This window comes from Lithobates pipiens, unplaced genomic scaffold (assembly GCF_037356315.1).
Source record: "Lithobates pipiens isolate NorthernLeopardFrog02 unplaced genomic scaffold, aLitPip1_a1.2 Scaffold_8, whole genome shotgun sequence".
Taxonomy (NCBI): Eukaryota; Metazoa; Chordata; class Amphibia; order Anura; family Ranidae; genus Lithobates; species Lithobates pipiens.
In genome coordinates this window covers 28,816,688-28,844,315 of record NW_027507903.1, presented here as the reverse complement: position 1 = coordinate 28,844,315, position 27,628 = coordinate 28,816,688, and the positions used below count along the sequence as shown (strand labels likewise).

Sequence of the window (27,628 nt, the reverse complement as noted above, 5' to 3'; positions counted from 1 at the left end):
TCTATTGAGGATTTCTCTTCCCAAGCAGACAAATTGGTCGCACAATTCATCGAAAAGGGATATAAGTATGAGTCGTTGGTTAAAACAAAAACTGAAGTTGGGAATACTGATAGAAATACCCTGATAAGAAAAACCATAAAAGAAAAACAAAAATTTGATCTAGCATTTATCACCGGATACAATGTACAATATTATGAAATAGAGAAAATAATAAAAAAATATTGGCCTATCCTTCAAGAAGACAAAGTCTTGTCAACAATCCTCCCAAAGAAACCAAAATTTATCTATAGGAGAGCGCCGACACTACGTAACATGCTAGCACACAATGTAGTTGATGGCCCTAAGAATAGTACCTTTCTGGAAGAATTGAAAGGGTTTTATAAGTGTAACAAATGCTTGGCTTGTAGGGCTAGTAAACCCCAACCTCGAAGGAGGAAAACATTTAGATCTAAAACAGACCACACAGAATACAAAATCAGAGAACTCATTACATGTCGCAGTACACACGTGACATATGTGCTGGAATGTCCATGCAATTTACAATATGTGGGCAGAACCACTAGACCACTATACATTAGGATTAGGGAACATGTTAATAACATCAAGAAGGGGTTCCCTAATCATAATGTATCTAGACATTTTGATCTTTTCCATCAAAGAGATCCTTCTAAAATGGTATTTTATGGTATCGATTGCATAAAACAAAACTGGAGAGGGGGCAACATGACCACCCTTATATCTCAGAATGAGACTAGCTGGATATATAGATTGAACACTTTGGCCCCTAAAGGGCTAAATATCGATATAGATCTTAATTGCTTTATAGCAAATCCATAGACAGTAAGGTGGGACATATCTTTGTCCAAGGCTCACTGTCTGCTAGACAGTCCTAGAGCCCCCCCTATATATATATATATATGAAATTCTATGTGGTAGGTGTAGGTGAACTGGAATTGCTAAAACGTGGTACATGTAAAATGTAGATTACACCTATCTACGGGTGTTTATTGTTCTTGTGTGTGTTCTCTCATCTCCTTTGATTCATTGTATGGTTTAGTTCCTTAACTGACTATATAATGGACTGAACCAAAAAAGGTGTTTTTAGAGGTTTTTTCAGCGTCAGACATAAAAAATAAAAAATTAAAAACCAGATTGATTATAATATAGATACGTACATTGATGATAGCATATGGGTGTATATATATATATATGTTTTCAAATATTAATCATTTATAATAGAAATATAGAATAGGATTGAGGATGACCCTATGTCTTAATGATGGCATATATATATATATATATATATATTTGCAAAGATTAACTATTCACATTGGAAATGTAGGATAAGGATGAGGCTCTAATTTAATAATATGCGAATAATCAGGTTATGGAAATAAATATAAACCTACCAATGCGAATAAGTAATCTAAGTCCCCCATTTGAGGTTCATAGGATATTATCTGAGAATGAAGAGGTTAATATAGTTATAAAAGCAGGAAGAACCTCTTGAATATTGATAAGAGGTTCATATTTAAAATCTAAAAAATTTATAAAAACTCCCTGACTCACATCAGTTTTACAAGGTAATATCTGGTATATAAAATAGTAAATAGAAATTTCCGTGAAATTACCAGAATGGGATAAGAAATAGGGAAATTAATTCAAGAAATCATAGGAAATTTAATATTGAAAACAGCACCCCCTTGATTTACTATTAGATTTAAAATGACACCGGGTCAAGGTATTGGGACACTCGGGATGAGCAAAATATAGCAAGGATGGTTCCATGCGTATAAACAACTTAGAGGGCAATGTAGAACCTATTTGTTAACTAAATATTTTAAAAAACCCCCTTTCCCTGAAATAAAAGTCAATATAAGTGAAATAAAATTAATGAGCTAGGTGGGTACATTAAAGATCCTACTAAAAAATATTTCCCCTTTATTCCTGTGAAAGTCCGGTTCTCTTTCTCTTTAAAGAGCATTATGTATAAAGTAAGGAGTATTGAGAATATATCCACTATTATTGTTATGGCCCCTTATGATAATAAAAAACATTGTTTTAGTATATAAACATTAGTAGTATGATCACAAAGATTAGTCCGTATGAGCTAATGAGGAACGCAATAAGTAAACAAACCGGCAGATCCGCCCAGTTCAGCGATTGGCTGAAGGCTGGGAATGGGCAGTGCAGGCACCTTTAAAGACGTGGTTATGGGTGTACGTGATATCGCTGCTGAGGACGTCTATGACGAAACGCGTCCAGCGTCATTACGTACACCACGTCACTTCCGGTGCGCCTGACCCGGTGGAGCGCAGTTGGAGCGCACGCTGTTCGAATAGGGGATTACCCTTGCGGATGGGCGAACCGGGCTGGTGCTATAATTTCTTTTAAACCTCCGTCCATAGGAGGAATACTGCTTTATTAAGACAAGTAGTTTTGCATCCAGTGTATGGGAAGCCTGTAGTGCCTAAACAAACGGGACCCCCCAGAGAATTGGGTACTTAGGCTCCATACAACTGTGTATAGCGCTGGTTTGCACTAAAAAGGACTGTTGTTTTTAAGATATATTTTATTTTTTACTTTTTATTTTTTAATATTTTTTTGCTGTTTGGGTTTTTATTTTATTTTTGTTTTTGCCATTTTTTTGTTAAACTTTTCTGAGATGCATTATTGGTATATATATATATACTAAAGTTACAGGCTTATAGTGCAATTGCTGTAGATCACATTTCTGGTTTAAAGGGACATTTTTGTAAAAAAGCGTTTCTTTGCACTAAGCACTGTAAACTAATTTTTTAGCATATGCGAAAGCTCTCTCTCTCTTTTTTGTAATTATATAACATTTTTGTAATAAAGCATATTTTGAGTGATCATTAGTCCTCTGCTATATACATATTAATAAGGTATATAAATCATTGCAGAAGCTATTATTTTGGGAAAGCCTATTTTTGAAGAACCTTTTTTGTAGCCCGTTTCCCTTTCTCTCAAGTGGTCAGTTATTGAGAATACTACACCATGAGCAGATTTTTTCTTTCTTGAGGACCTATTGGCGGATAACAAAGCCTCCTTCTCTCATCATTTCCAATAAACCCTGGGGAAGACCAGCTGAAGACAGAGCTAATTAGAAGAATCCTCAACCTAGTGGAGCACAGATTACAGGCAATATACCCTCTAGGGGGTGCGTGGATTCGGTGAGTGGGGACCCTTGAGGGGGAACGAGCACGGAAGTCACCAATAAGCAGGCTTAATCACAAAAGTCACCTTCCTGTTATTTGAAAAAGAATAATCGCATGGTTGAAAGCACATGATAAGAGACTTCTTGTGGACCTTATATATATAGATACATAAATCTATTGATATTTTTTGGATTCTATTTACACTTTTTTCAGGTTTTTGTATTTTTCACATTCGCAAGGGGGTTAGGAATCACCCCGCACATTTATTTATTATATTTTTTTATTTTTCTGCCTTTGACTTTTCTTTTTTTATATATTTTTTATTTTTTATTGTCTTATTTTTTGTATTTTTCATGGTCTCGGTGGTTTTTGTTCTTTCATTGTAATGTATATTTTTTCCATCCACGGGGTATTATAGTGGTAATATAAATTGTGCACAGTGATAGCAATTGCACAGGAACTGCACAAACGCAGTGCGATTATAAGTGTAAACTTTCCCCCGAATAGGGGTCTTGCACACTGTGTGTGGTAGTCGGCTGTGTAGTATACTAATATTTTTTGGGATCACAAAAATTACTATCACAAAATTATTTTGAATATTGCTTGGGATCCTTGGATTTTACATGTAGTGTGGGTGTTTCTTAGGGATTCTGACTGAGTGTTCGATCACGTTAGTGAAGAACTGTGCGCGCTCACCTTTTTTAGGGTAAGGAATATAACTGATTTGTAGTGGCACATGGTTGAATTTGGAATAATAGAAATAATTAGTTGGATATAAACACAAAACAATAGGTTTGAGGTAGCGCCATCAGCCCATCATTACCATTTAATTCAACATTTAATGCTTTAAAAATGCACACGCTCATGGAATGAACTATGATACTTAAAAATCTCTATAGGCGACATTTGAAAAAAAAAAGGCGACCCGCTAGTTCCCAAAAAGTGCCACTAAAATGCCACTAAAGCACCACAAAAATGACTGGCGCTTTAGCGGCTGTTTTAGCAGCGCTTCAGTGTGAAAGGGGTCTAATACACTTAGTTTTGACTGCGCACTTTACACTTAATGTGTAGAATGTTTGCCATTGTTACCAACCCTCCTTCTGTCATTGATTAAAGCATAATTAAAGCCTTGTTTTTTTTTTTTTTTAAATAACAAACATGTTATACTACTTACCCGCTCTGTGCAATGGTTTTACACAGAGCAGCCCGGATCCTTCTCTTGGGTCTCATGCTAGCGCTCCTGGCTCCTCACTCTTTCCGGGTGCCACCACAGCAAGCATCTTACAGTGAGGGCACCCAAGCATGCACGCTCCCAAACCATGGCTCTGTGTGTCTATTTACACATGGAGCCGTTGGTCGGCCCTACACCCTCCATCTCCTGATTGGCTTATTGGCTGTGTGTGTGCTGCCAAAAGTCAATCAGAAGTGGGAGTCCCAGAAGACGTAAGGCTCTTGTGGAGCTGGGCATGGCCTGCATGTCGTAGGGAGTGCAGAGTGAGAGCTCCGCTTGAGACAAATACTTTTCCCTGATCCTGGGGTTTATCCTTCTTTGACCTTGCTCTAAACGTACTCACCGTGGACCTCCGTCTCCCCGTAATCATGTCTCCACCGAACAGAACGTCTGGCACCATTGCCAAACTTGACAAATACCACCACGAGGAGTGGAACTCGGCGGGAGAATAGTGTCGCTCAAATCCAGGAGGACAAATCGGACACTGGGGACACAGCTAAGGTGCCCTGGCAATCTTCCTGTGTCAGACTACGCTCACTGTGAAAATTGAAGAAGTATAGGGACATTTCCCTCATAAGGCAGGACTTGCATAAAGTGCGAGAAGGAGTTTCGGAGATGGAGTGCTGCATCATCCATGTGGAAGACGATCTGCTTCCATTACAAGTGACCAAGGAGCTGCTGCAACACCAGCTCAATTCCGTCCTACAGAAACAAGGTTCTTGTGGACATTGCCGGATCGAGAGGGGGCTTAGGCAAGTATTAGGGGTGGGCTGGAGGGGCTTCTGCACACTGGCTGCAATTGACAGTATTGGGGGACTGCTGCACACAGGTTTTTTACCCTCATCCATATAGAATGTGCACACCTTGTGCTTTTACAACCACTTTAAGAACACTGTTGGCTTCAGAGCTGACAGCCTCCTAGTGACCAGTGACGCTGACCATCCCTATTGTGGAAGCTGAGACACTAGTTGCCCATTAAGTCAATTCTCTTCTAGTGATTGACATCAGGAAGTGGGCAGATTCTATAGCATATCACAAGCTATCTATTGACCATGGATCCTTCCACTGCCTAATGTTAATCACAAAGGGATCAGACCTGATTGGGAAATAGTATCTGTGAATCCCCATCAAGCTATGCCCACTCAACTACAAAAGTCCTCAGATAACTTAGCTACACCGAGGATAGAGTATCCATATGGACACTCCAGCCTCGTGCCTACAAATGCGGTGCTTGCCCCACATTCATGCACCTGTTTCCCACCCAGTAGTCCCCCTTTTTTTGATGATTGCATTTTGAATAGAATTTTGTTACCAAGAATTGGCACTTGGACTAGTGGCTGCCATTAAGAAGCTGTTTCAGGGACTGTATTACAAAGTTCAAAGTGGGGGCAGCCATTTTTAGCAATTATATCAAAAGTCTGCATAGTTTTTTTAGTGTTTGTTTTTACTATTTCCCACTTGTATATTAGGGACCACTGGTTTGGCCATCCTGGACAGGTATATAGCACAGGCATTACTCATTGGCTTTGCCTAGATGTAAGCATGATTTAGCCCTCATTCACATTGGTGCAACTTAGCATGCAATTTCACAGATAAAAGTTGCATGACAAGTTGCACCCTATTTATGGCTATGAAACCATTCAAATGTGTGGGGACAACATATACCCAGTCATTGGTGTAGCTCCACAGAATCACTGAGGCCAGAGTGACATTGGGGAAATTTTCATTCCTGCACAGCTGATGCGACGTTATGATAGGGTATCATTCAGCATTCGGTGAACATGTAGATGAGTGCAGCATCCTCCGGCATCTATAACACACACACAGTCCAGATACAATTAGTAGTACTTGTATTGTAGTAAAGGCAAAACAGTTTACAACAAACCCGGTGGGGAAAGACCCAACAGTGAACACTCATGAATGCCAACAGCATGAAGCAGAGCTGGGATCAGCTAAAATGACGACGTCTGCCTGGAGGGGCAGAATGTTGCCTGGCTGTCTCATGCCCGAACTGGAAAATATTCAAGGAGATTGCAAACCCCAAGCTTTCCCTTCCCATCTGGAACCTTTCCCTGCCACTAATACTGTCTCTGACACACGGGTGACCTAGCCTTACACTACCCACACGCGAATGCAAGCCAAATCCATGGGCCAGGGTCTTAAATAGACTCTACCACACTCAAGAAGGCTGCCAGAGCAACATGGGTGGCCAGCATCCAATTGGACCACTGCCCCAGTGACTCATGAAACCATAGAGAAACCATATTCCTCATGACTTCCTCTCCCTCTGCATTGCTGCTGTGGCTGAGCACCATCTGCAGTTAATACAGCAGACTGCACCTGCCTACAAACATCCAAGTGGAAATGAAGAGGAGTGCCATCCTGTTGAAAGTCTAGATTAGGCAGATCTTCTTACATCTGTGACATAAGACATTCTGTATCCATGTCCAAAAACTTGTAGCAAAAGTGGCAACAATGGTAAAGGGCAATCACCTGTCATGTCACCAATGGGGCTCACATCAAAACATTTATAGTGCAGAGGTAAAATGTGAACAGTTCATGTGCCTTTTCACGTGAATACAGTTGTGTTATGTTATTGAGAAGTGTTGCCTCAATAGATAAGTACAATGAATAGGGTTAGGTACTAGGGATGAGCTTCGTGTTCGAGTCGAACATAGGTTCGACTCGAACATCGGCTGTTCGCCCGTTCGGCGAATTCCGAACGTTATGGGCCGTTCGCGCCAAATTCGTGTGGCGCTCACGGCCCACAATGTACTGCGATGGCGCAGTGCATTGCTGGCTCATGATTGGCCAAGCATGCACTGTGACCCCGCATGCTTGGCCAATCACAGCGCCAGCAGCGAGGAGAGCCATGATTGGCCACAGGCAGGATGCCTGTGGCCAATCATAGCTCAGGCTGTGTAGTACATGCCCCACACTATATAAGGCCGTCAGCGCGGCGGCCTTGTGTAGTGTGTTGGCGTCTGAAGCAGTTAGTGGGTGTTCTGTGTACCTTCAACACAGTATACACCGATCGTTATCGGCTGAGTTTCGATCTTGCTCTTCTGTAGTGGTTGTTGTCTGCGTGCCCTGACCGCAGTATACACAGCTATATTCACCTCACCTATATAGCTAGTGATCTATCTTTTATAATAGAGCTTGCAGTCAGTAGTGTTAGGAGCTTGTGCGTGCTGTCTGCGTGCTCTGTACCCAGTACACACCGCTATATCCACCTACATAGCTGGACCGGCGAAAGAAGTTCACTCCCAGCCATCCACATGCCCAGCGGTTGAATGCTAGCTTGGCTAAATTGCTAGCACTTCAACTGCTGCCTTTTCAGTTGGTAGACTCGGCCCCCTTCCATGAGTTTGTACAATGTGCGGTTCCTCAGTGGCAGGTCCCCAAACGCCACTTTTTCTCACGGAAGGCGATTCCGGCTCTCTACCGGCATGTGGAAGGCAATGTCCTTGCCTCGCTGGACAGGGCGGTCAGCGGTAAGGTGCATATTACCGCTGACTCATGGTCCAGCAGGCATGGACAGGGACGTTACCTGTCTTTCACGGCCCATTGGGTCACTCTTCTGGCAGCTGGGAAGGATGCAGGACAAGGTGCAGTAGTGTTTGAGGTTGTTCCGCCACCACGTCTCCAAAATGCTACTATTGGTTGTGACACACCTCTCTCCTCCACCCCCTCCTCTTCTTCTTCCTCCATGGCCTCTTCCAGTGCTCTGTCCTCAGAACCAGCGGTGCTCTGTAGGCGTTCCAGGGGCTACGCAAGTACGCAGGCAAAACGATGCCATGCCGTGCTTGCGCTGGTTTGTTTGGGGGACAGGAGCCACACTGGGGCGGATGTTTTGTCAGCTCTGCAGGGGCAGGCCGAGAGGTGGTTGATGCCGCGCCAGCTTAAGCCAGGAATGGTGGTTTGCGACAATGGCACCAACCTCCTCTCCGCCCTCCGACAGGGACAACTGACCCATGTGCCCTGTGTAGCTCACATCCTTAACCTGGTGGTGCAGCGGTTCTTGGGCAGGTACCCGGGCTTACAGGACGTCCTGAAGCAGGCCAGGAAAGTCTGTGTGCATTTCCAACGATCATTTAATGCCTGTGCTCGGCTGGCTGAGCTCCAAAAGGAGTTGAACCTGCCCAAGAACCGCCTTATATGTGACATGCCCACCAGGTGGAACTCAACGTTGGCCATGCTGCAGCGGCTGCACACGCAACAGAGGGCCATCAATGAGTACCTGTGCGACTACGGCACCAGGACAGGGTCAGGGGAGCTCGGTTTTTTATCACCACGCCAGTGGGGCATGATCAGGGATGCATGCACTGTCCTGTCACCGTTTGAGGAGGCCACAAGGATGGTGAGCAGTGACAGTGCGTGCATCAGTGACACTGTACCTCTTGTCCACCTCTTGGAGCATACGCTGCGTGGAATAATGGACAGGGCACTTGAGGCAGAACAGAGGCAGGAAGAGGAGGACTTCCTTGCCTCTCAAGGCCCCCTTTATCCAGACAGTGTTCCTGCTGTGCCACCCATCACACAGGAAGAGGAGGAGGAGGATGATTGTGTCAGCATGGAGGTGGAGGCTGGCACTCAGCATCAGCAGCAGCAGTCTTGTAGGGATGATTTACAGTCCCAAGAAACACTTGGACTTGTACGTGGCTGGGAGGAGGTAGCTGCGGATCATGTTGTCCTTAGTGACCCAGAGGACTCCGGACCGAATGCCTCAGCTAACCTACGCTGCATGGCCTCCCTGATCCTGCAAAGCCTGCGGAAGGATCCTCGTATTCTTCGGATCAAGGAGAGGGACCATTACTGGCTGGCCACTCTCCTTGATCCACAGTACAAGGGTAAGGTTGCCGACCTTATCTTGCCATCGCAGAGGGAGCAGAGGATGAGACATCTCCGGGAGGCCTTGCAGAAAGGTCTGTGCAACGCGTTCCCAGAGACTGGGAGGTTACAAACTCCTGGTCCTGGACAACGTGTTGCTGAGGCATCGGTCAGAAGGAGCGGTGGAGAGGGTGGCCGTCTGACTGATGCTTTCAGACAATTTTAGTCCGCAGCCCCAAGGTATTATCAGTTCCAGCAACCATCGCCAGCGTCTGATTTACATGGTGCAGGAATACCTAGGGGCAAGGTCAGACTTGGACACCTTTCCCACCGAAAATCCTCTGGCTTACTGGGTCTTGAGGATGGATCACTGGCCAGAGCTTGCACAGTATGCAATTGAACTACTGGCCTGTCCTGCATCCAGCGTTCTTTCGGAACGCACCTTCAGTGCTGCTGGTGGCTTTGTTACCGATCACAGGGTGCGCCTGTCCACCGAATCAGTTGATCGACTGCCCTTCATCAAGATGAATCAGTCTTGGATAACCCACAGCTACCAAGCACCTGAAGCTGATGTAACCGAATAATTTTTTTTGAAATATCACATCCCTTCAAGACTGCCTATGCTGATGCTGAGTGACTGTCCTGTTATGTTGATTGTCTATCCTCTTCCTCCACCGCTGATATGTTGGAAGAACATTTCTGGTTCTGGGTGATGCCATCAGCCCAATTTGTCTGCCCCTTTTTAACAGGGGCGTTTAATTAAAATTTTTGATGCAATGCTTTGAAGCAGGGCTAATTCCTGCAATACAACAAGAGTATATGGGAGAGGTTGCAGTGTGGTGGCACCAGCACCAGTGCCTAAGGCCCAATTTTTCTGCCCCTGTTTAACAGGGACATGTAATTACAATTCTTGATATAATATTTCACAGGAGGACCCCTTCCTGTGCCCACCCAGAGTAACGGTGAGGACTTATATAGTGTTGTGGCACCAGCACCACAACCACCAAAGGTCAATTTTTCTACCACTGTTCAACAATGGCATGTAATTACAATTCTTGATATAATCGTTCACAGCAGGGCGCTCCAGCGCCCACCAAGAGTCACTTTCAGGGCTTACAATGTTGTGGCAAAACCAACACCTTGTTCCGCCATTTCTGCAGAGCATATAGGGCAGGCCCCTACTTTCAAACATCCAACTTACAAACATCTCCTACTTGCAAATGGAAGGAGACAACAGCAAGTGAGATGAAAAAAGATGGACGACAAAACAAATTATACAGGGGTGATAACCCTTCCCTATGTTTTCCAAAAAGCTTAAAAATAGTTTTTTTACTGGAGCTACACTTTAAAAATGTACCAGTTGAAAATTACAAACAGATTCAACTGAACACAACAAACCTACACAGTCCCTGTCTTGTTTGCACCGCCTGTATACTGCTGTTCTGAGTATATAGGGCCTGGGGGCTACACGCATTTCCTTTTTTTAATATGGGTACGGGGTTCCCCTTAATATGCGTACAAGACCCAAAGGGGCTGGTAATGGGCAGGGAGGGCTACCCATGCCATTTTTCTCAATGATTTTCAACCATATTGCAGGAACCAGATATAACATTAAAACCGCAAGCAGCTTTAAATGACGTTATTTCCGTTAAATGTCATTTTGTGCAGGGACTGTTCTAAACACGGGAAACACGTGGCACTTTACAGGCATACTACAGACACCCTCCAGGCACCATATTTAAAGGAATATTTCACTTTTTTTCCACTTTAATCGTCATTAAAATCAGTGCTCCCGCCAAAACGGCCAATTTTAAAAACATTTTAGGCATTGACCCATGTCCCCTGGGGCAGGAGCCAGGTCCCCAAACCCTTTTTAGGACAGTATCTTGCATATTAGCCGTTAAAATTAGCACTTTTAATTTCGAACGTTCGAGTCCCATAGACTTCAATGGGGTTCTAACGTTCGCACAAATTTGGGGTCCGTTCGAAAGTTCTGGTGCGAACCGAACCGGGGGGTGTTCAGCTCATCCCTATTAGGTACCATCACCCCATAATTATATAGTGAAGAAGGGGAAAATAGGTAAGGGCTACTCCAAGCAATGTCCTCGATCATCAGTGAAAGCTAGGACTATTTCGGCACCCAGACGTATAACAAAAAATTATTATAAAAGATATAACATTTATTACAAAATAGGTAAACAGTACAAAATTCACAACAAAATTGTTGAAGAAATATATCACATAGACAAAGCATTAAAAATAATGATTTAATGGCCCCCACAGATATGTGGAGACAGTTATGTGGGAATAGACGTAGTCCTCGACAAGTTTTGCGGCGTGTGCGGCTTCTTCAGGAGGCGTCACCCAAAACATTTATAGGAAAATACAGTCTCATAATTACAATATCATGATAATTCTAATAATAGCAAAAACAGTTAATAACACATTAAATTTGGAGTATTTGGAAAAAGTCCTGTGTGACTTACCAACGAAGACCCTTGTGGCAGCAAACGGCATCAGTTGACACTCCCTATAATAGGGTAGTCCCCCCGGGGCAGACACGGGGGGCTATTTGGGACAGACTGGAAGTAGAATAAAATAGAAGAAGTATAATTAATTGATTTAGCGTGGGTGCCAACATAAACCCAGTGCACAAGATGAAAGAGAAAAGGAGTAACAAGATCGAAAAGGGAATAGATGGGGAGGAAGGGAAATAGGGAAGGGAGGGGAAAAAGAGTTGGAATAGAAATAGGAAAAGAAGAAAGAAAAGAGAAAAAAAGGGGGGGGGGGGGAGAGCAAAAAAATTTAATCGTAATTGTTGAAGAAATATCACATAGACAGAGCATTAAAAATAATGATTTAAGGGCCCCCACAGATATGTGGAGACAGTGATGTGGGAAGAGACGTAGTCCGACGAGTTTCCCGTCATGTGCCGCTTCTTCAAGAGATGTCACCCAAAACATCTATAGGAAAATACAGTCTCATAATTCAATATCATGATAATTGTAATAATAGCAAAAACAGTTAATAACACATTAAATTTGGAGTATTTGGAAAAAGTCCTGCATGACTGACCAACAAAGACCCTTGTGGCAGTAAACGGCATCAGTTGCGACTCCCTATAATAGGTTAATCCCCCAGACTGGAAGTAGAATAAAATATAGGAAGTATAATTAATTGATGTGGGTGCCAACATAAACTCAGTGCACAAGATAAAAGAGAAAAGGAGTAACAAGATTGAAAAGGGAATAGATGGGGGGAAGGGAAATATGTAAGGGAGGGGAAAAGAGTTGCAATAGAAATGGGAAAAGAAGAAAGAAAAGAGAAAAGGGGGGAGGGGGGGAAAGAGAGCAAGAAAAGAAAATTGGGAAGAGAAAGAGGGGATAGAATGGGGGATGATGTTCGAGGGCATTGCTTGGAGTAGCCCTTGACCTATTTTCCCTTCTTCCCAGTTGTGTTATCTTCATTATGTTATGAATATATCAACTTTACTTTTGCACTATCCTTTTTGATCCACACTGGGGTTGATTTACTAAACCTAGAGAGTGCAAAATCTGGTACAGCTCTGCATAGAAACCAATCAGCTTCCAGGTTTTGTTGTCAAAGGTTTGACAGAGGTGATCAAATACCACCAAAAGAAAGCTCTATTTGTCAATTGTCAGTGCAGAATCGCAAAAAGCGCTCTGGTCTTTGGCCAGAAAAATGGTCCGGGGCTTAAGTGGTTAAACAATTTATTAAAATAATACTCTGCGTCCGGAAAGTATTCGTAGTGTTTCACTTTTTCCCCGCTTTGTTATGTTACAGCCTTATTCCAAAATGGACTAAATTCATTATTTCCTTCAAAATTCTACAAACAATTCCCCATAATGACAATGTAGAAAGGAGTTTGTTTGAACTCTTTGCAAATTTCTTAAAAATAAAAAGCGAAAAAAATCCCATGTACATACAGTAAGTATTCACAGCCTTTGCCATGACGCTCAAAATTGAGCTTAGGTGCATCCTGTTTCCACTGATCATCCTTGAGATGTTTCTGCAACTTGATTGGAGTCCACCTGTGGTAAATTCAGTTGAACAGACATTATTTTGGGAAGGCACACACCTGTCTATATAAGGTCTCACAGTAAGAGGGCTTTCACACTGCCGTGCCCATATCGTCGGCGGTAAAAGAAAAGCGGCGTTTTAGCGTCAGATTTGCAGCTCGTTTCGGCCGCTAGCGGGGCACTTTTACCCCCCACTAGCGGCCGAGAAAGGCTTTCACACTGGAGACAATGGTGCAGCAGTTTGAGGGTGGATTTTCTAATGCTATAGCGCCTGCAAACCACCCTCGGTGTGAAAGGGGTCTTAAAGCCTCATACACACGATAGGACTTTGTACAAACTTCCCTTGGATTTTTGTACAAAGTGCGTCGGCCCTGAACTTGTATTGCATACACACAGCAGGACCTTTTCAGCCAACTTTCACCAAATCACGTGGTTTTTCTGCTCTTTACCGCCACCTTTGGTCAACTTCTGTATTGTTTTCTGATCTTTTGCATTGGTTCTGAGCATGCATGTTTGTACTTTGTACAAAAGTCCTATGGTTTTCTGTACACATGATCAGACTTTGCTCCATCGGACTTTTGTTGCCAGAAAGTTTGTCCGTTCGCACAGCCAACAAAAGTCAGATGAAAACCAAAAAAGTTTGTCCGATGGAGCGTACACACGGTCAGATGTTGCTCCAAAACAGCTAATTTGCCTGTTTGTTGTCAAAAAGTCTGATCGTGTGTATGGGCCTTTAGAGTGCATGTCAGAGCACAAACCAAGCCATGAAATCCCAGGAATTGTCTGTAGACCTGTGCCTCGGTACAATCCCATCTCAAAGAACCTGAAGAAGGGTACAGAAACATTTCTGCAGGATTAAAAGGCCCAAATGAGCACAGTGACCTCCAATCATCTGAAAAGGGAATAATTTTGGAACCACCAGGACTCTTCCTAGAGCGGCCGCCTGGCCAAACTGAGTGATCGGGGGACAAGGGCCTTAGTCAGGGAGGTGACCAAGAACCTGATGGTCACTCTGACAGAGCTCCAGCGTTTCTCTGTGGAGAGAGGAGAACCTTCTAGAAGAACAACTATATCTGCAGCACTCCCCCAATCGGACCTGTATGGTAGAGTGGCCAGATGGAAGCCACTCCTCAGTAAAAGGCACATGACATGACATGAACTCTTTGGCTTGAATGGCACACAACATATCTGGAGGAAACCAGACACCGCTCATTACGTGGCCAATACCATCTCTACAGTGAGACGTGGTGGCAGCATCATGCTGTGGGGATGTTTTTTAGCGGCAGGAACTGGGAGACTAGTCGGGATCGAAGGAAAGATGAATACAGCAATGCACAGAGACTCTGGACCTGAAACTGGGGTGAAGGTTCATCTTCAAACAAGACAACGACCATAAGCACACAGGCAAGATAACAAAGGAGTGGCTATGGGACAACTCTGTGAATGTCCTTGAGTGGCCCAGCCAGAGCCAAGACTTGGCTGTGCACCGGCGCTCCCCTTCCAACCTGATAGAGCTTGAGAGGTCCTGTAAAGAAGAATGGGAGAAACTGGCCAAAAATAGGTGTGCCAAGCTTGTAGCATCATATTCCGAAAGACTTTAGGCTGTAATTCGTGCCCAAGGTGATCAACAAAGTATTGAGCACAGGCTGTGAATACTTATGTACAGGGCCGCTGTTAGAAGTCATGGGGCCCCATACAGCCTACCTCATGGGGCCCCCTTTGACCCCGGCCCCCCCTCCCCAAAAGTTGAGGGGGGATATGATACAACAGTTGTGGAAGTGAAAGGTGCCTTCAGAACTGCTTTCAACATGAAACCCGACAGTTGCTTTTACAAATATACACACACTCCTGGCTGCTGACCACAGCTGGAAATGCGTGTATGTGTTTGAAAAAGACGTGTGCAGATGGTGATGCTGACATCCTCTGCTGCCGCTGCTCGCCTGAGTCACCTTACTGCTACTTCTCACGCGAAGAGACAGGAAGGAATCACTCCGCGGCGCCAGGGGGAAGGCACTACAGAGGACGCACTGGCCGGGACTTAAGCCAGCACGAGGGGCAGGCATGGAAGAGGCATTCTTCCGCACCCAAAATACAAGAAATAGTTCCTCCCCTCCTGCCACTGTGTTTCGCTGATCGACATTAAGGGACATGGCTGGAGGATTTTTTTTTTTTTAAATGACATATCTGTTCAGGTTGCGGGCCCCTCTGCTGGCCGGGCCCGGTAAAGCAGGGCCAGTTGTACTGGCCTATCAGCGGCCCTGCTTATGTATACTTATGTATATGGGATTTTTTTATAAAATTAATAATTATTTTGTAAAGATTTCAAACAAATGTCTTTTACGTTGTCATTATGGGGAATTGTTTGTAGAATTTTGAGGAGAATAACGAATTTAATCAATTTTGGAATAAAGCTGTAACATAACATAATGTGGTAAAAATGAAGAGCTGTGAATACTTTCCGGATGCACTTTTTTTATGGATATTGGTTAGTTGATATCTGAGGTTTAGATTTGTTTTTCTCTCTGTACATTCAGATTTCTGTGTTGTTCTTGGCAGGTGTTTTTTATGATTCTGATTGTTCTCAGGTTCTGGAGCTAAAATAACAACTGTAAAAACTGCATATTTTGTGAATGGTGATTATAGACAATGTCAATGTGATTTAAAGCAGTAAAAGAAATTGCTACTTTTGCATCAGTCTACATTACAAAGATAGTGTGTCACACATGACAGGTTTGGTTTAAATCTTTTCTCTTCTTTTTATCAGAAAAAATATATATTTCCAAATCTAGCATGCATATAAGAAAGATCTAGCGGGGCTTTGATAGTTGTATTTTTTGTGCCTATGGCTAGTTTTATTTAGACTCAATCAGAGTCACATTTTTTGATTTTTATTTATTGTTGGCATAAATTCTGGCATTCGGGCTTTGAAATGTACTGTCTCATTTCTGTCCATAGTTTGCACAAATCTATTTTCCAAGCAGGATAAAATCATTTCACTGTGTATCCTAAGGAAACAAATTAGAATAAATTAGTTCAATGGCACTTAAAATGACAGCCGATGACGGAACAGAAAATAGTTACAATGATCATAATATAGCAATACCCTATAGGAGCCGCTGTAGATTCAACAGGTTCTTTCACAAACGAGTGCAGAGGCAGCCAGGGAAACAGCTACTGTCCATTCACTGTGGCCCATTGAACGGTCCAGGGCAGGGGTAAGCAGCCTTAACCACTTCATCCCCGGAAGGTATTACCCCCTTAATGACCAAGCCATTTTTGTGATACTGTACTGTGTTCCTTTAACTGAGCAGTTGTGCGATGTGGTAAAAAAAAATGTATGTCCTTTTTTCCCCACAAATAGAGCTTTCTTTTGGTGGTATTTGATCACCTCTGCAGTTTTTATTTTTTGCGCTATAAACAAAAAAAACACAACAATCTGGAGAAAAAAAATATATATATTTTTCAATATCGGCTATGATACATATCCAATAAAAAAAAATAAAGTATTCATCAGTTTAGGCCAATATGTATTCTTCTATATATTTTTGGTAAAAAAAAAAAAAAAAAAAATCAGAATAAGCGTATATTGATTGGTTTGCGCAAAAGTAAGGAAGGAGTTAACATCAGGGGCGATCAAAGGGTTAAGTGTGTCCTAGGAAGTGCTTTCTAAAGCCTCGTACACACAATACGATTGTTGGCAGGGGATTGTCTGTTGATAGACTGTTGTCCTAAAATTTGACCGTTTGTACGCTCCTTTTGACAATTGTTGTCCAACTTTCGGTAAACAAATGTTGGATGGCAGACTAGTAAATTTGCGGCGGATAACGGTCTGTTGTCTAATTTTCGTATGGTCGGTACACAAGTCCGTCACACAAAAGTCGAAAGTACAAACATGCATGCTCAGAATCAGTGCTCACCAAACACAAAATTAGCAGAAGGGGCCCAAAGGGTGGCATTCAAGAGCTGAAATTCATCGTAGTATGTCACTACCTTCGTGTTTGTTGCATGACAACTGTGTACCGTTAGTATGCAACTTTACAAGTAGTCCCTCTGCATTGCACTTTAATGCTCCGGAATCGAGGGTCAGCAAGCCCATACCATGATTTTCCAATCACCTGTCTGTGATCTACTGGTAGATTGCAATCTACAGGTTGCTGAACCCTGGGGGATTTCTTTTTAGGCTGGGTTCACACCGCTGCGGCAGCGAGAACCGATAGTATGGCTGAATTCACATCGCACCCGCCGCAAACTCGCACGGGACCCTTTTTTTTATCCGCAGCAGAATCCGATCGCATGGATGTTCACACCATGCGATCCAATTCCTGTCCGAGTTTGCAGATCGCACTGCGATATGCGAACTGATCTGGGGGTGTCATTAACATTTCACTGACACTCCCAGCAGTCCGCATAGGGCAGTGTGAACTGCCGGCGGGAGGCATGCGATGCGGGAAAACGCCGTGGATTCGCGGCGTTCCCGCATCGCTCCAGTGTGAACCCGGCCTTAAAGTGTATTTGCTTGTAGAACTGATAACAGAAATAACAGAAAGGGGGTTGGGATGATGTGGGATAATTCAAAATGGGAGTTATTGCTAGCTGGACACTTCTCACTCAGTAACAGAAGCATAAGTACATGTATATTGGAACAGTCTGTAGGTCCATGGCTGGGGACCGCAAAGTATCTTTAGCACAAGCAAAGGCAGACTGGAAGAGATATGCAGGTTCACACCACTTTACATTGATTAAAGTACATCTACATACAGATTTCCACTTCTTCTTTACATTTGCTTATAAGCACCGCCCCCTCCCTCCCAAAAATGTCTGGGAGGACAACAAGGAGAGGGCAGACATTGCCTTGGCACTGTAAGGGGGCCAGAAACAAATGTGTCTACAGGCAAAGGTGGACGTGGTGGTCAGTCCTCGGGCAGGCAGGGCATAATTTCCTCTGTTTAGCTAATTTGCCCATGCTATCCAGCCACAGTATGAAGAGGAGGTGGCGGACTGGCTTACTAAACCTTCCTCATCCTCTGTCACGCAAGCAGAGTGTGCAGTCCCGTGCAGTTGCCAGAGTGGATAAACCTGCGAGCGTCCTCCTTAGCTGACTAGCTGCCTGCCGTGCCGTCCTGACCCCTCCCCAACGCGTATCAATACAGGACTACCATATCTACTTCAGAGGGAAATATATTTCGCCCTGAAGAAGATACGGTAGCCCTGTATTGATACTTATCTGATATTTATTTATTTATTTCCTATTTGATTTCATAAATTGGAGGTATTACACATAGTATCAGTGTACACTAGTATTAATATCATTTTTTAGCACAGCATATCTAATTTATTAATTTAAAAGGTGCCATGTGGTGATTCAGCTGGTGTGTTTAGGGGACAGGAACCACACTGGAGCAGAGATTCTTGCAGCTTCTTGCATATTCTTGCAGCTCTGCAGGGACAGGCCCAGCGGTGGTTCACACCATGCCAGCCGGAGCCAGGAATTGTGGTGTGCAATAATGCTCAAACTTCCTGTCCATCTTCAGACAGGGAAAGTTGACACATGTGCCATGCATGGCACATGTCCCCAATTTGTGGTGGCATTTGCTGTACCCAGCATTGCAAGATGGGCTAAAGCTGGCCAGAAGAGTCTGTAGCCATTCCAGGTGATCATACACAGCCAGTGCTCCATTAGCTGAAATTCAGCAAGAAATCCACCTGCCCATAAACCGTGTGATTAGTGACATGCCCACCAGGTGGAACTTGACTTTGTCAATTCTGCAGCCGCTGTACATGCAGCAGAGGGCCGTCAACGAGTACCTGTGCGGATACGTCACGACAACAGATTCAGGCCACCTCAGCTTTTTTTCCCTGCGCCAATGGCTGATCATTAAGGATGCATGCACTGTATTGTCACCTTTTGAGGAGGCCACAAGGATGGTGAGCCGTAACAGTGCATTCATCAGTGACACAATCCCTGCACCCTGGCCCGTGGTTGGGGGGGTCTGCGGGCAGGGGGCTTATCAGAATCTGGAAGCCCCCTTTAACAAGTGGTCCCCCAGATCCCGGCCCCCCTCTGTTTGAAATGGTAAGGGGATACAAAAGTACCCCTACCATTTCACAAAGAAAGTGTAAAAAATAGTTAAAAAAGACACACACACCGTTGCAAAAGTCCTTTATTAACCCCTACAATACAGGGCACTTTCGCCCCCTTCCTTCCCAGCCCAATTTTCAGCTTTCATCGCTCTCGCACGTTCAATGACAATTGCACGGTCATGCTACACTGTACCCAAATGAAATTTTTATCATTTTGTTCGCACAAATAGAGCTTTATTTTGGTGGTATTTATTCACGACTCCGTTTTTTATTTTTGCGATATAAGCGCAAAAAAAGCAGAAATTTGGAGAAAAAAAAACATTTTCTTTTTTCTATTTTAAAAGAAATCCAATCAAATCAAATTTTGGCATAAATTTAAGCCAAAATGTATTCTGCTACATGTTTTTGGTAAAAAAATATTCCGTTAAGTGTATAATAATTGGTTTGTGTGATCAGGGACATATGTACGCAAATGATCATGTACAGATGTGTGCAGATAATCATTGGAACATGTGGTTTTAGTGGGACATATGTGGGGGACATGTGTTTTTTTATTTGGGGACATGTCTTTTTATTATTTGGGGACATGTGTGTTTTTGGGACATGTGTGGTGACATGTGTATTGTGGTGACATGTGTGTTTACACTGTGTGGTGATGTGTGTTTACACTGTGTGGTGATTTGTGTTTACACTAGACTGGTGATCAGTTAGTAAAAAGCTGTAAAAACAGCTCATACTCACTGATCACCAGCCGGCTGCAGCGATCTGCTCTCCTCTCCTCAGCGATGACTTCTGTGTGAGGAGAGGAGGAGCCGATTGCCTAGCAACCGGCTGTTTGTTTACATCACATGACGGCCGTGATTGGACACGGCCGTCATGTGATCTGGAGGGCTAATCACAGAGCCCTCCTGCCGATCCGAGATGCGCCGTGTCTGGGTGACACAAGCACATCGGGATTGTGCCGATGAGCGGGCACGCACACGCGCGATCCCCCTCCTTCTGAAGGACGTTCCTGAACATCCTATCAGAAGTAGACGGCTCCCACCCGGCCGTATATGTGCATTGGCTGGGTGGGAAGTGGTTAAAAATAAAAAAAAATAAAAAAATATTCCAGCCAGCGGTGGCAGATCAGCCATCACTGGACCCCGGAGAGATGATCATCTGTCGCTGGATAGCAAGAGTGGATTACCACCGCTGGAATCTTTGTAAAAAAAATTTTAATAAAGGACTTTTGCAACGGTGTGTGTATCTTTTAACTATTTTTTACACTTTCTTTGTGAAATGGTAGGGGTACACAGCATATCCGCACATTTGTAATTGTGTTTTTTTTTTATTATTATGGTGTATTTTCTTAGGGATCAGCTTTAGGTAGCATAATATATACTTTAGGGAGCATTTACAAATCAGCATATGTGTGTAGCCAGTGGGAAGCAGGATTGGTTGTCCTATTGGTGCTGGGTGATACTGACTGACCGACGGGGGGTAGTTTGCTGCCCCCCCCCAAAAAAAAATCCACCGTCCGCCACTGCTGAGAAGGCTGATTGGGAGGCGGAAGGCTGCTGATTTGCTCGACGAGCATGCTTGTCTGACAAACACACGGGCCGAATGTTCAACAAAAACTGGCCGATTCTCCCCGTGTGTACTATGCATAACAAGTTAAAGCTGAACTCCAGATAACACTTTATACAGTGTAATACACTGAGACAGCAAAACGTTTTTTTTTTTTTTCGAATAAAGTTTTTACATAAATGAATAAAAGTTGACCATTGTAAGCACCCCTCTAGTCCAGCGATGGTGAACTTTGACACCCCAGATGTTTTTGAACTACATTTCCCATGATGCTCAACTTACACTGCAGAGTGCATGAGCATCATGGGAAATGTTTCTAGAAAAGGTATCTCCCATTGGGACTTTGTTACAGCAATAGAAATCACACAGATTGAAAAAGTATTTTTTATAAAAATTGAAAAATCTTTATTGTACAATGGGTTAAAAAAAAGATTGGTCTATACAATTCATGTCCTAATAGGTTATAATCATCTCCTGCTAACCTCACAGGGGGCAGGCATAATTAAAGCATTTCATATTTATAAAAATTGCATATCCACCAAAATCTCCTTATGCGTTTCAACTATGCGTTGTCTTCCTCAGGGGGTAATGGGGTGAAAGCTATCAGAAATGGACATGGCGCAGAAAGCAGCTAGCAGAAAATTCTGTTTGGGTCCCAGCCTGAGGTGTCTCCAAAACCCACAGGGGCATCATGGGAAATGTAGTTTGAAAATATCTGGGGTGCCAAGATTCATTATCCCTGCATCTAGTCCATGGATTTAGCAGGGAACAATTTTAATCGATAACAGCCCAAAGGCAGAAAATAAATAATAATAAAGGAAAGTTTCAGCTCACAAGATTTCTGGCTGGATGAATAGTTATTTATTTTGCACTTGTCGAATAGATATAATAAAATATTTTTAATGTTGTAGTCAGTAGACTACAGGCAGCAAATAAAAGAAATGTATTGCTAGATAGTATATATATACTTTAAAACCGTTATCCATTTTAGCTTTGGAGTTTGGCCGTCCAGAGTTCTGTCATTATTCACATTATCTTACATGCTGTGGCTCGCACCCGGATCCCTTCACCTGGAGCAATTATTTCTGAGTTCCCAGGACATGCCTTTGAGTGGTGGTGTATATCTCTCCTATTCAGGCATAGGACACACCCCCTGCCATGCCCCCTTAAAGGAGAATTGTACAAAAAAAACAAGATTGGTTAAACCCATAAGTGCTTTTTTACCACTACTATTCCTTTATATTGGCTTTTGGAATTTACAAATGCAGCAATTTAGAAAATGGATGAAAGGTTTAGCTCTGGAAAACACTTTTTGATATACAAAAAGTGCTTTTTATGTATATAGATCAGACGAAAATGAGGGACAAATGAGGAGGAAAGAGGGACAGAGGGACATTGCTCCAAATCAGGGACAGTCCCTCGAAATCAGGGACAGTTGGGAGCTATGCAATACTACTGTCCAAGGGCGTCCATATTGGTTCTCCATAGATACAGGGGAGAAGTGTAGGCACTTTAGGACAGGAAGTGGTACATAGTTACATAGTTAGTCAGGTTGAAAAAAGACACAAGTCCATCTAATTTCAACCACAAAATTGTGTGTGTTACTGACCAGATCACCAAGTGAAAATAAATGAAAAAAAACAAACAAAAAAAAACTCAAATGGTAGCCTGCAAGTAGAAGAACCTCCCACAGATCACATAAACACTAGTTAGGCACACAGTTAACTCTTTGATCGCCCCTGATTTAACCACTTCCCATCCACTATCATTAGTACAGTCACAGTGTATATTTTTAGCACTGATCACTATATTAGTGTATCTAGTCCCAAAAAAGTCTCAAAAGTGGCAGTTAGTGTCAGAATGTTCGCTGCAATATTGCAGTCCCACTATAAATGGCTGATTGTCGCCTTTGCTAGTAAAAAAAAAAAAAAAGAAATAAAAAAAAATCCCTTAGCTTGTAGTCACTATAAATTTTGTGCAAACCCATCTATATATGCTTATTGGGATTTTTTTTTTTTTACCCAAATTATGTAGCAGAATACATATTGGCCTACATTGATGAAAAAAATTGATTTTTTTTCCCAATTTTTCTATTGGACATGTTATAGCAGAAATTAAAAAAATATTGTTTTTTGTTTTTTTATTGTCAGTCTGTTTTTGTTTATAGCACAAAAAATAAAAACCACAGCACTGATCAAATACCACTAAAAGAAATCTCTATTTATGGGGAAAAAAAGGACATCAATTTTGTTTGGTTACAGCATCACACGACTGCGCAATTGTTAATTAAAATAACGCAGTTATTGGCAAAAAAATTACCTGGTCAAGAAGGAGGGGTAAATCTTCTGGAGGTCAAGTGGTTATAAAATTAGTTAAATATCATTTTTAGTTTGTGGTGCTCAGATACAGTTCAGGGGTCAGTCTCAAACTGTCAGCCCTCCGGCTGTTGCGAAACTACAATTCCCATGAGGCATTGCAAGGCTGACAGGTACAAAAATGACTCCCACAGGCAGAGGCATGATGGGACTTGTAGTTTTACAACAGCTGGAGGGCTGCCAGTTTGAGACCCCTGGTTTAGATCTATTTTAAATACGTACACATCATCAGTTGTGAATAGTTACAAAGTTACATAGTAGGTGAGGTTGAAAAAAGACACAAGTCCATCAAGTCCAACCTATGTGTGTGATTATATGTCGGTATTACATTGTATATCCCTGTGTGTTTTGGTCGTTCAGATGCTTATCTAATAGTTTCTATAAACTATCAATGCCTCTCGTTGAGACCACCACCTGTGGAAGGGAATTCCACATCCTTGCTGCTCTTACAGTAAAGAACCCTCTGCGTAGTTTAAGGTGAAACCTCTTTTTTTCTAATTTTAATGAGTGGCCAGAAGTTTTGTTTTGCAAAAAGGTTTTATCCCTATTGTGGAGTCACCAGTACGGTATTTGTATATTGAAATCATTTCCCCTCTCAAGCGTCTCTTCTCCAGAGAGAATAAGTTCAGTGCTCACAACCTTTCTTTTCATCTCGCTTCCCCGATATGTTGACTTTGCACTTGCTGAACTGTGACTTTACTAATGTATGTTGGTTGCAAATACAATTTACATCAGAAACCCAACTGATTTTAAGGGTCTTTGTAAGAATTAATTATTGTTATTTTCTTCTAGATACTGGCTGACCAACAAGGTGCACATAAAACGACCTACAACAGGCATTCTAATGTACACGTTGGCTACGCGGTTTTGTAACAGGATCTATCTATACGGCTTCTGGCCCTTCTCCCGAGATCTCCACCAAAACCCTGTAAAGTATCACTACTATGACAGCTTGAAATATGGCTACACATCACAAGCAGGACCACACACGATGCCGCTGGAATTTAAGGCTCTCAAAAACCTACACCTCCAGGGAGCTTTGAAACTTAATGTCGGAGAATGCGAATCGGCAACATAGCACCTTATGAAACATTATGCTTTCTTCAATAAGAACTGGTGGTACGAAGGATTATTTCAAAGACAATTGCCCTGATCGAAACTGAATATGGAAAAGTATTATTGGGAGATGCGTGTGGACCAAAAGCTAAAAAAAATAAAATAAAATAAAAAAGCTAAAAAGAAACTATGGCTTGATGAAGTGGACTGAAGAAGAGAGCTAGACACGTAGAGTTATGGATCTGTGTCCCTGGATAGCCTAGCACACGCAACTGTGATGATGTTCACCTTCTTGCTACAAAGAGTAGTACTAGCAACACGACAACACAAACAAGCTAGAATGAATACGGTGCTATTAGAAAAGTATAACAATGTGAATTATATGAGCTGTTAAGAGAATTAGTCCTGAAAAGCTTTTATTATACTCTTGATTTCTCAACTGAAAAAGATGAATAGAGACAATCATTTTTTTTCACAGTAAATAAAAAGCTAACAGTATTAATGTCCATACACATAAATATGTTGTTTTAAGCTTATATTAGCATCAAAACAACAAGTTATTCCAAAAACATTTATTAATATGAGCAGAGGGCTACTTCCCATAAATAGATAAATCTAAGAAGGGTCTTTTACGACAATTTGCAACCTTACTTCACTCTAACTTTATTTGAATTTTTTTTTTATTGATGTTAGTTAGATCTTGGGGCAGACTTGATGGAAATTGTGGCAGACTCAATGGACCACTTGGTCTTACTTCTGAGGCTACTTTTTTGTGTGTTCCATGTTTCTAGAAGCAGAAAAGTTTCAGTAAGTCTCATGTGAAGTGGCTATGCCTAGTAGAGTGGGGCAAGGCTTATGTTTAGGTCCCTAGAGGTGCAAGTTATATAGTTTTACTCTTCAAACTCTTCTACTCGATCATTTGTTTCTACTCTTCAAACTAAGTTACGGTGAGCTCATATAGACCAGATGTCTTGAAATACTTTACCTACACTTAAGACTAAGCCTCAAATGTTGCTTTTACTGCTTCTTTGGGCAATCATTGGTCTGTGCCTATACATTTCAGCAGTTGATGTGTATCAAAGAAGGTAACCAGAAGTGCAACTATGTATTTATATTTGAGATAGGGATTATACAGGCTTTATGTGATGCGTAAGTTATATTACAGTATATACTTGGATAAGATGTTCACCAGTCAGGAAACAGTCCATATTCCATAATGCAGTTATCACTCTTTTTATAGGATAGGCCTTAGGTGATGGTCCTGTTCTTGTAGAACATGTTGCAGTGTCAGTAGAACTTTAGAATACTTTCTGGAGTGGAGCATACGTCAGAATATTAAAATTGTGCCTGGTTGCTGTGCAGTTTCAAATGTCCTGTGTATGGTATGGGGTCCAGTGTAGCCAAATAAAGTCAGTTCTAGATGATGTCTTATCACTGAGTTTGTAAGGATGTGTACAGCTTCTGTCTTTTTTCCCTCAAACGGGACTGGCACTGGGTAGTTGTATCTACGATTTGACTGAGTCAGTTATATTATTGTGCAGATAAGTAGACAAAGGTGTTTTGATATGTGTGGTTCAAGGTTTTTTTTTGTAGTCAATAATATAATTATTCCTAGAAAAATAAATCAGACAAATGCACTGATATGATCTTTACCTTTTCGGTCCCCAAGAGGAAATATTTTTGGTAAAAGACATTTAAGCACTTGAAAATGAATTTTTCACCTTAACACTTGTGTTCTCTCAGGATCCCATCAGTGTTTGTACACTATTTTGCATTATCTAAACTCCGGGAAAAGAAGTATTAATTACCTGAGAAGTATAAAGGTGGGTGCTGGGGGAAATTAATCTTCATGACTCCATCAATATCCAACTTTCAATTCCATTACATCGCTAAAAGTACACCCAAAAAATTCTGATGCTTCACTTTGAAGTATCCAAGTGACTTATAAAACCATGAATGGAGCCAAGAACAATGACTATGAAAACAGAATGGTTGATGATGTTCCTCCAGTAGACATTGATTGGTATTTTGTCAGCCATGGCTTCATATTACAATAAATTTAAGACATGTGTAAAATATTATTACTTTAAGAAGGTGTATTGTTTTTTTTTGTTTCTTCTATTTTGTATTAAAATATATATTTGACGTCTGAATTAATCCAAAGAGTAAGCCGGTTAACAACACATAACACTGGCAGCATCTACATTATTTTTGCACTGTTAAAAAAAGGTATGGGTATAATTTACTTTTCAATTAAGTATACACTCACCGGGCACCTTATTAGGTACACCTGTTCAATTGCTTGATAACACAAATTGCTATACAGCCAATCAAATGGCCGCAACTCAATGCATATAGGCATCTAGACGTGGTAAAGACGATTTTCTGAAGTTCAAACTGAGTATCAGAATGAGGAAGAAAGGGGATTTAAGTGACTTTGAATGTGGCATGGTTGCTGGTGCCAGACGAGCTGGTCTGAGTATTTCAAAAACTACTGATCTACTGGCATTTTCATGCACAACCATCTGTAAGGTTTACGCTGAAATTCAAGACGTATCTGGGTGTAGTAAGATGTCTGCATAGGCACATTCGCTTGCGCATTCATCCAAATCCACTGGGTGTTCTATCAGAATACCACTACCTGTCAGGTCATAAAGTGTGTGGAACGCATTGCACCGTGGAACGCAGAGTATAACCCATTGCGCATGCACAGTGAGATTTTTTGGTCATAACGTCACTTCTGTTGCACAATCTGATGGGTAGCGGTAATCTGATAGAACACCAGATGGGGGAAAGGCCAGGAGCAGGCGGAAGTGCTCCACTAGTGCTGGGGGTATCAGATTAAGAATCGGAGCATTTGCACTCAGTACTCATGCAAACGCTCAGTATCGGTACCGATACTACATAGTTCCATAGTAAGGTTGAATAAAGTCACCAGTCCATCCAGTTCAACCTGAGTGAGTGTGGGTGCATGTCTATAATTGTCCCTATCCCTGTACATTGTGTCTCATTAAGATGCTCCTCTATTATTACCGTATTTATCGGCATATAACACGTGCTGGTGTATAACACGCACACCAAGTTTAGCAGGGAAGTTTAAGGAAAAAAACTTACATTTAAATGCCCATCAATACAGCCTTATCAGTGTCCATCTGCAGCCTTGTCCAGTGTCAGTGTAGCCTTGTCATTGCAGCCTTCCCCCAGTGTTACTTGCAGCCTTGTCAGTGTAGCCTTGCTCCAATGTCATTGCCGCTTTCCAGTTTAAAA

General features: G+C 42.3%; 1 protein-coding gene across 1 annotated transcript in view; it reads left to right on the top strand.

The window, feature by feature from the left end:
* ST8SIA2 (ST8 alpha-N-acetyl-neuraminide alpha-2,8-sialyltransferase 2) overlaps positions 1–26,454 on the top strand; it is a 540,643-nt gene extending 514,189 nt beyond the window's left edge. The window contains exon 6 of the mRNA XM_077472929.1: positions 24,098–26,454. Coding sequence (XP_077329055.1) covers positions 24,098–24,383 — 286 coding nt within the window. The 3' untranslated portion in view covers positions 24,384–26,454. The remainder of the gene's footprint in view (positions 1–24,097) is intronic.
* Positions 26,455–27,628: the final 1,174 nt, after the last annotated feature.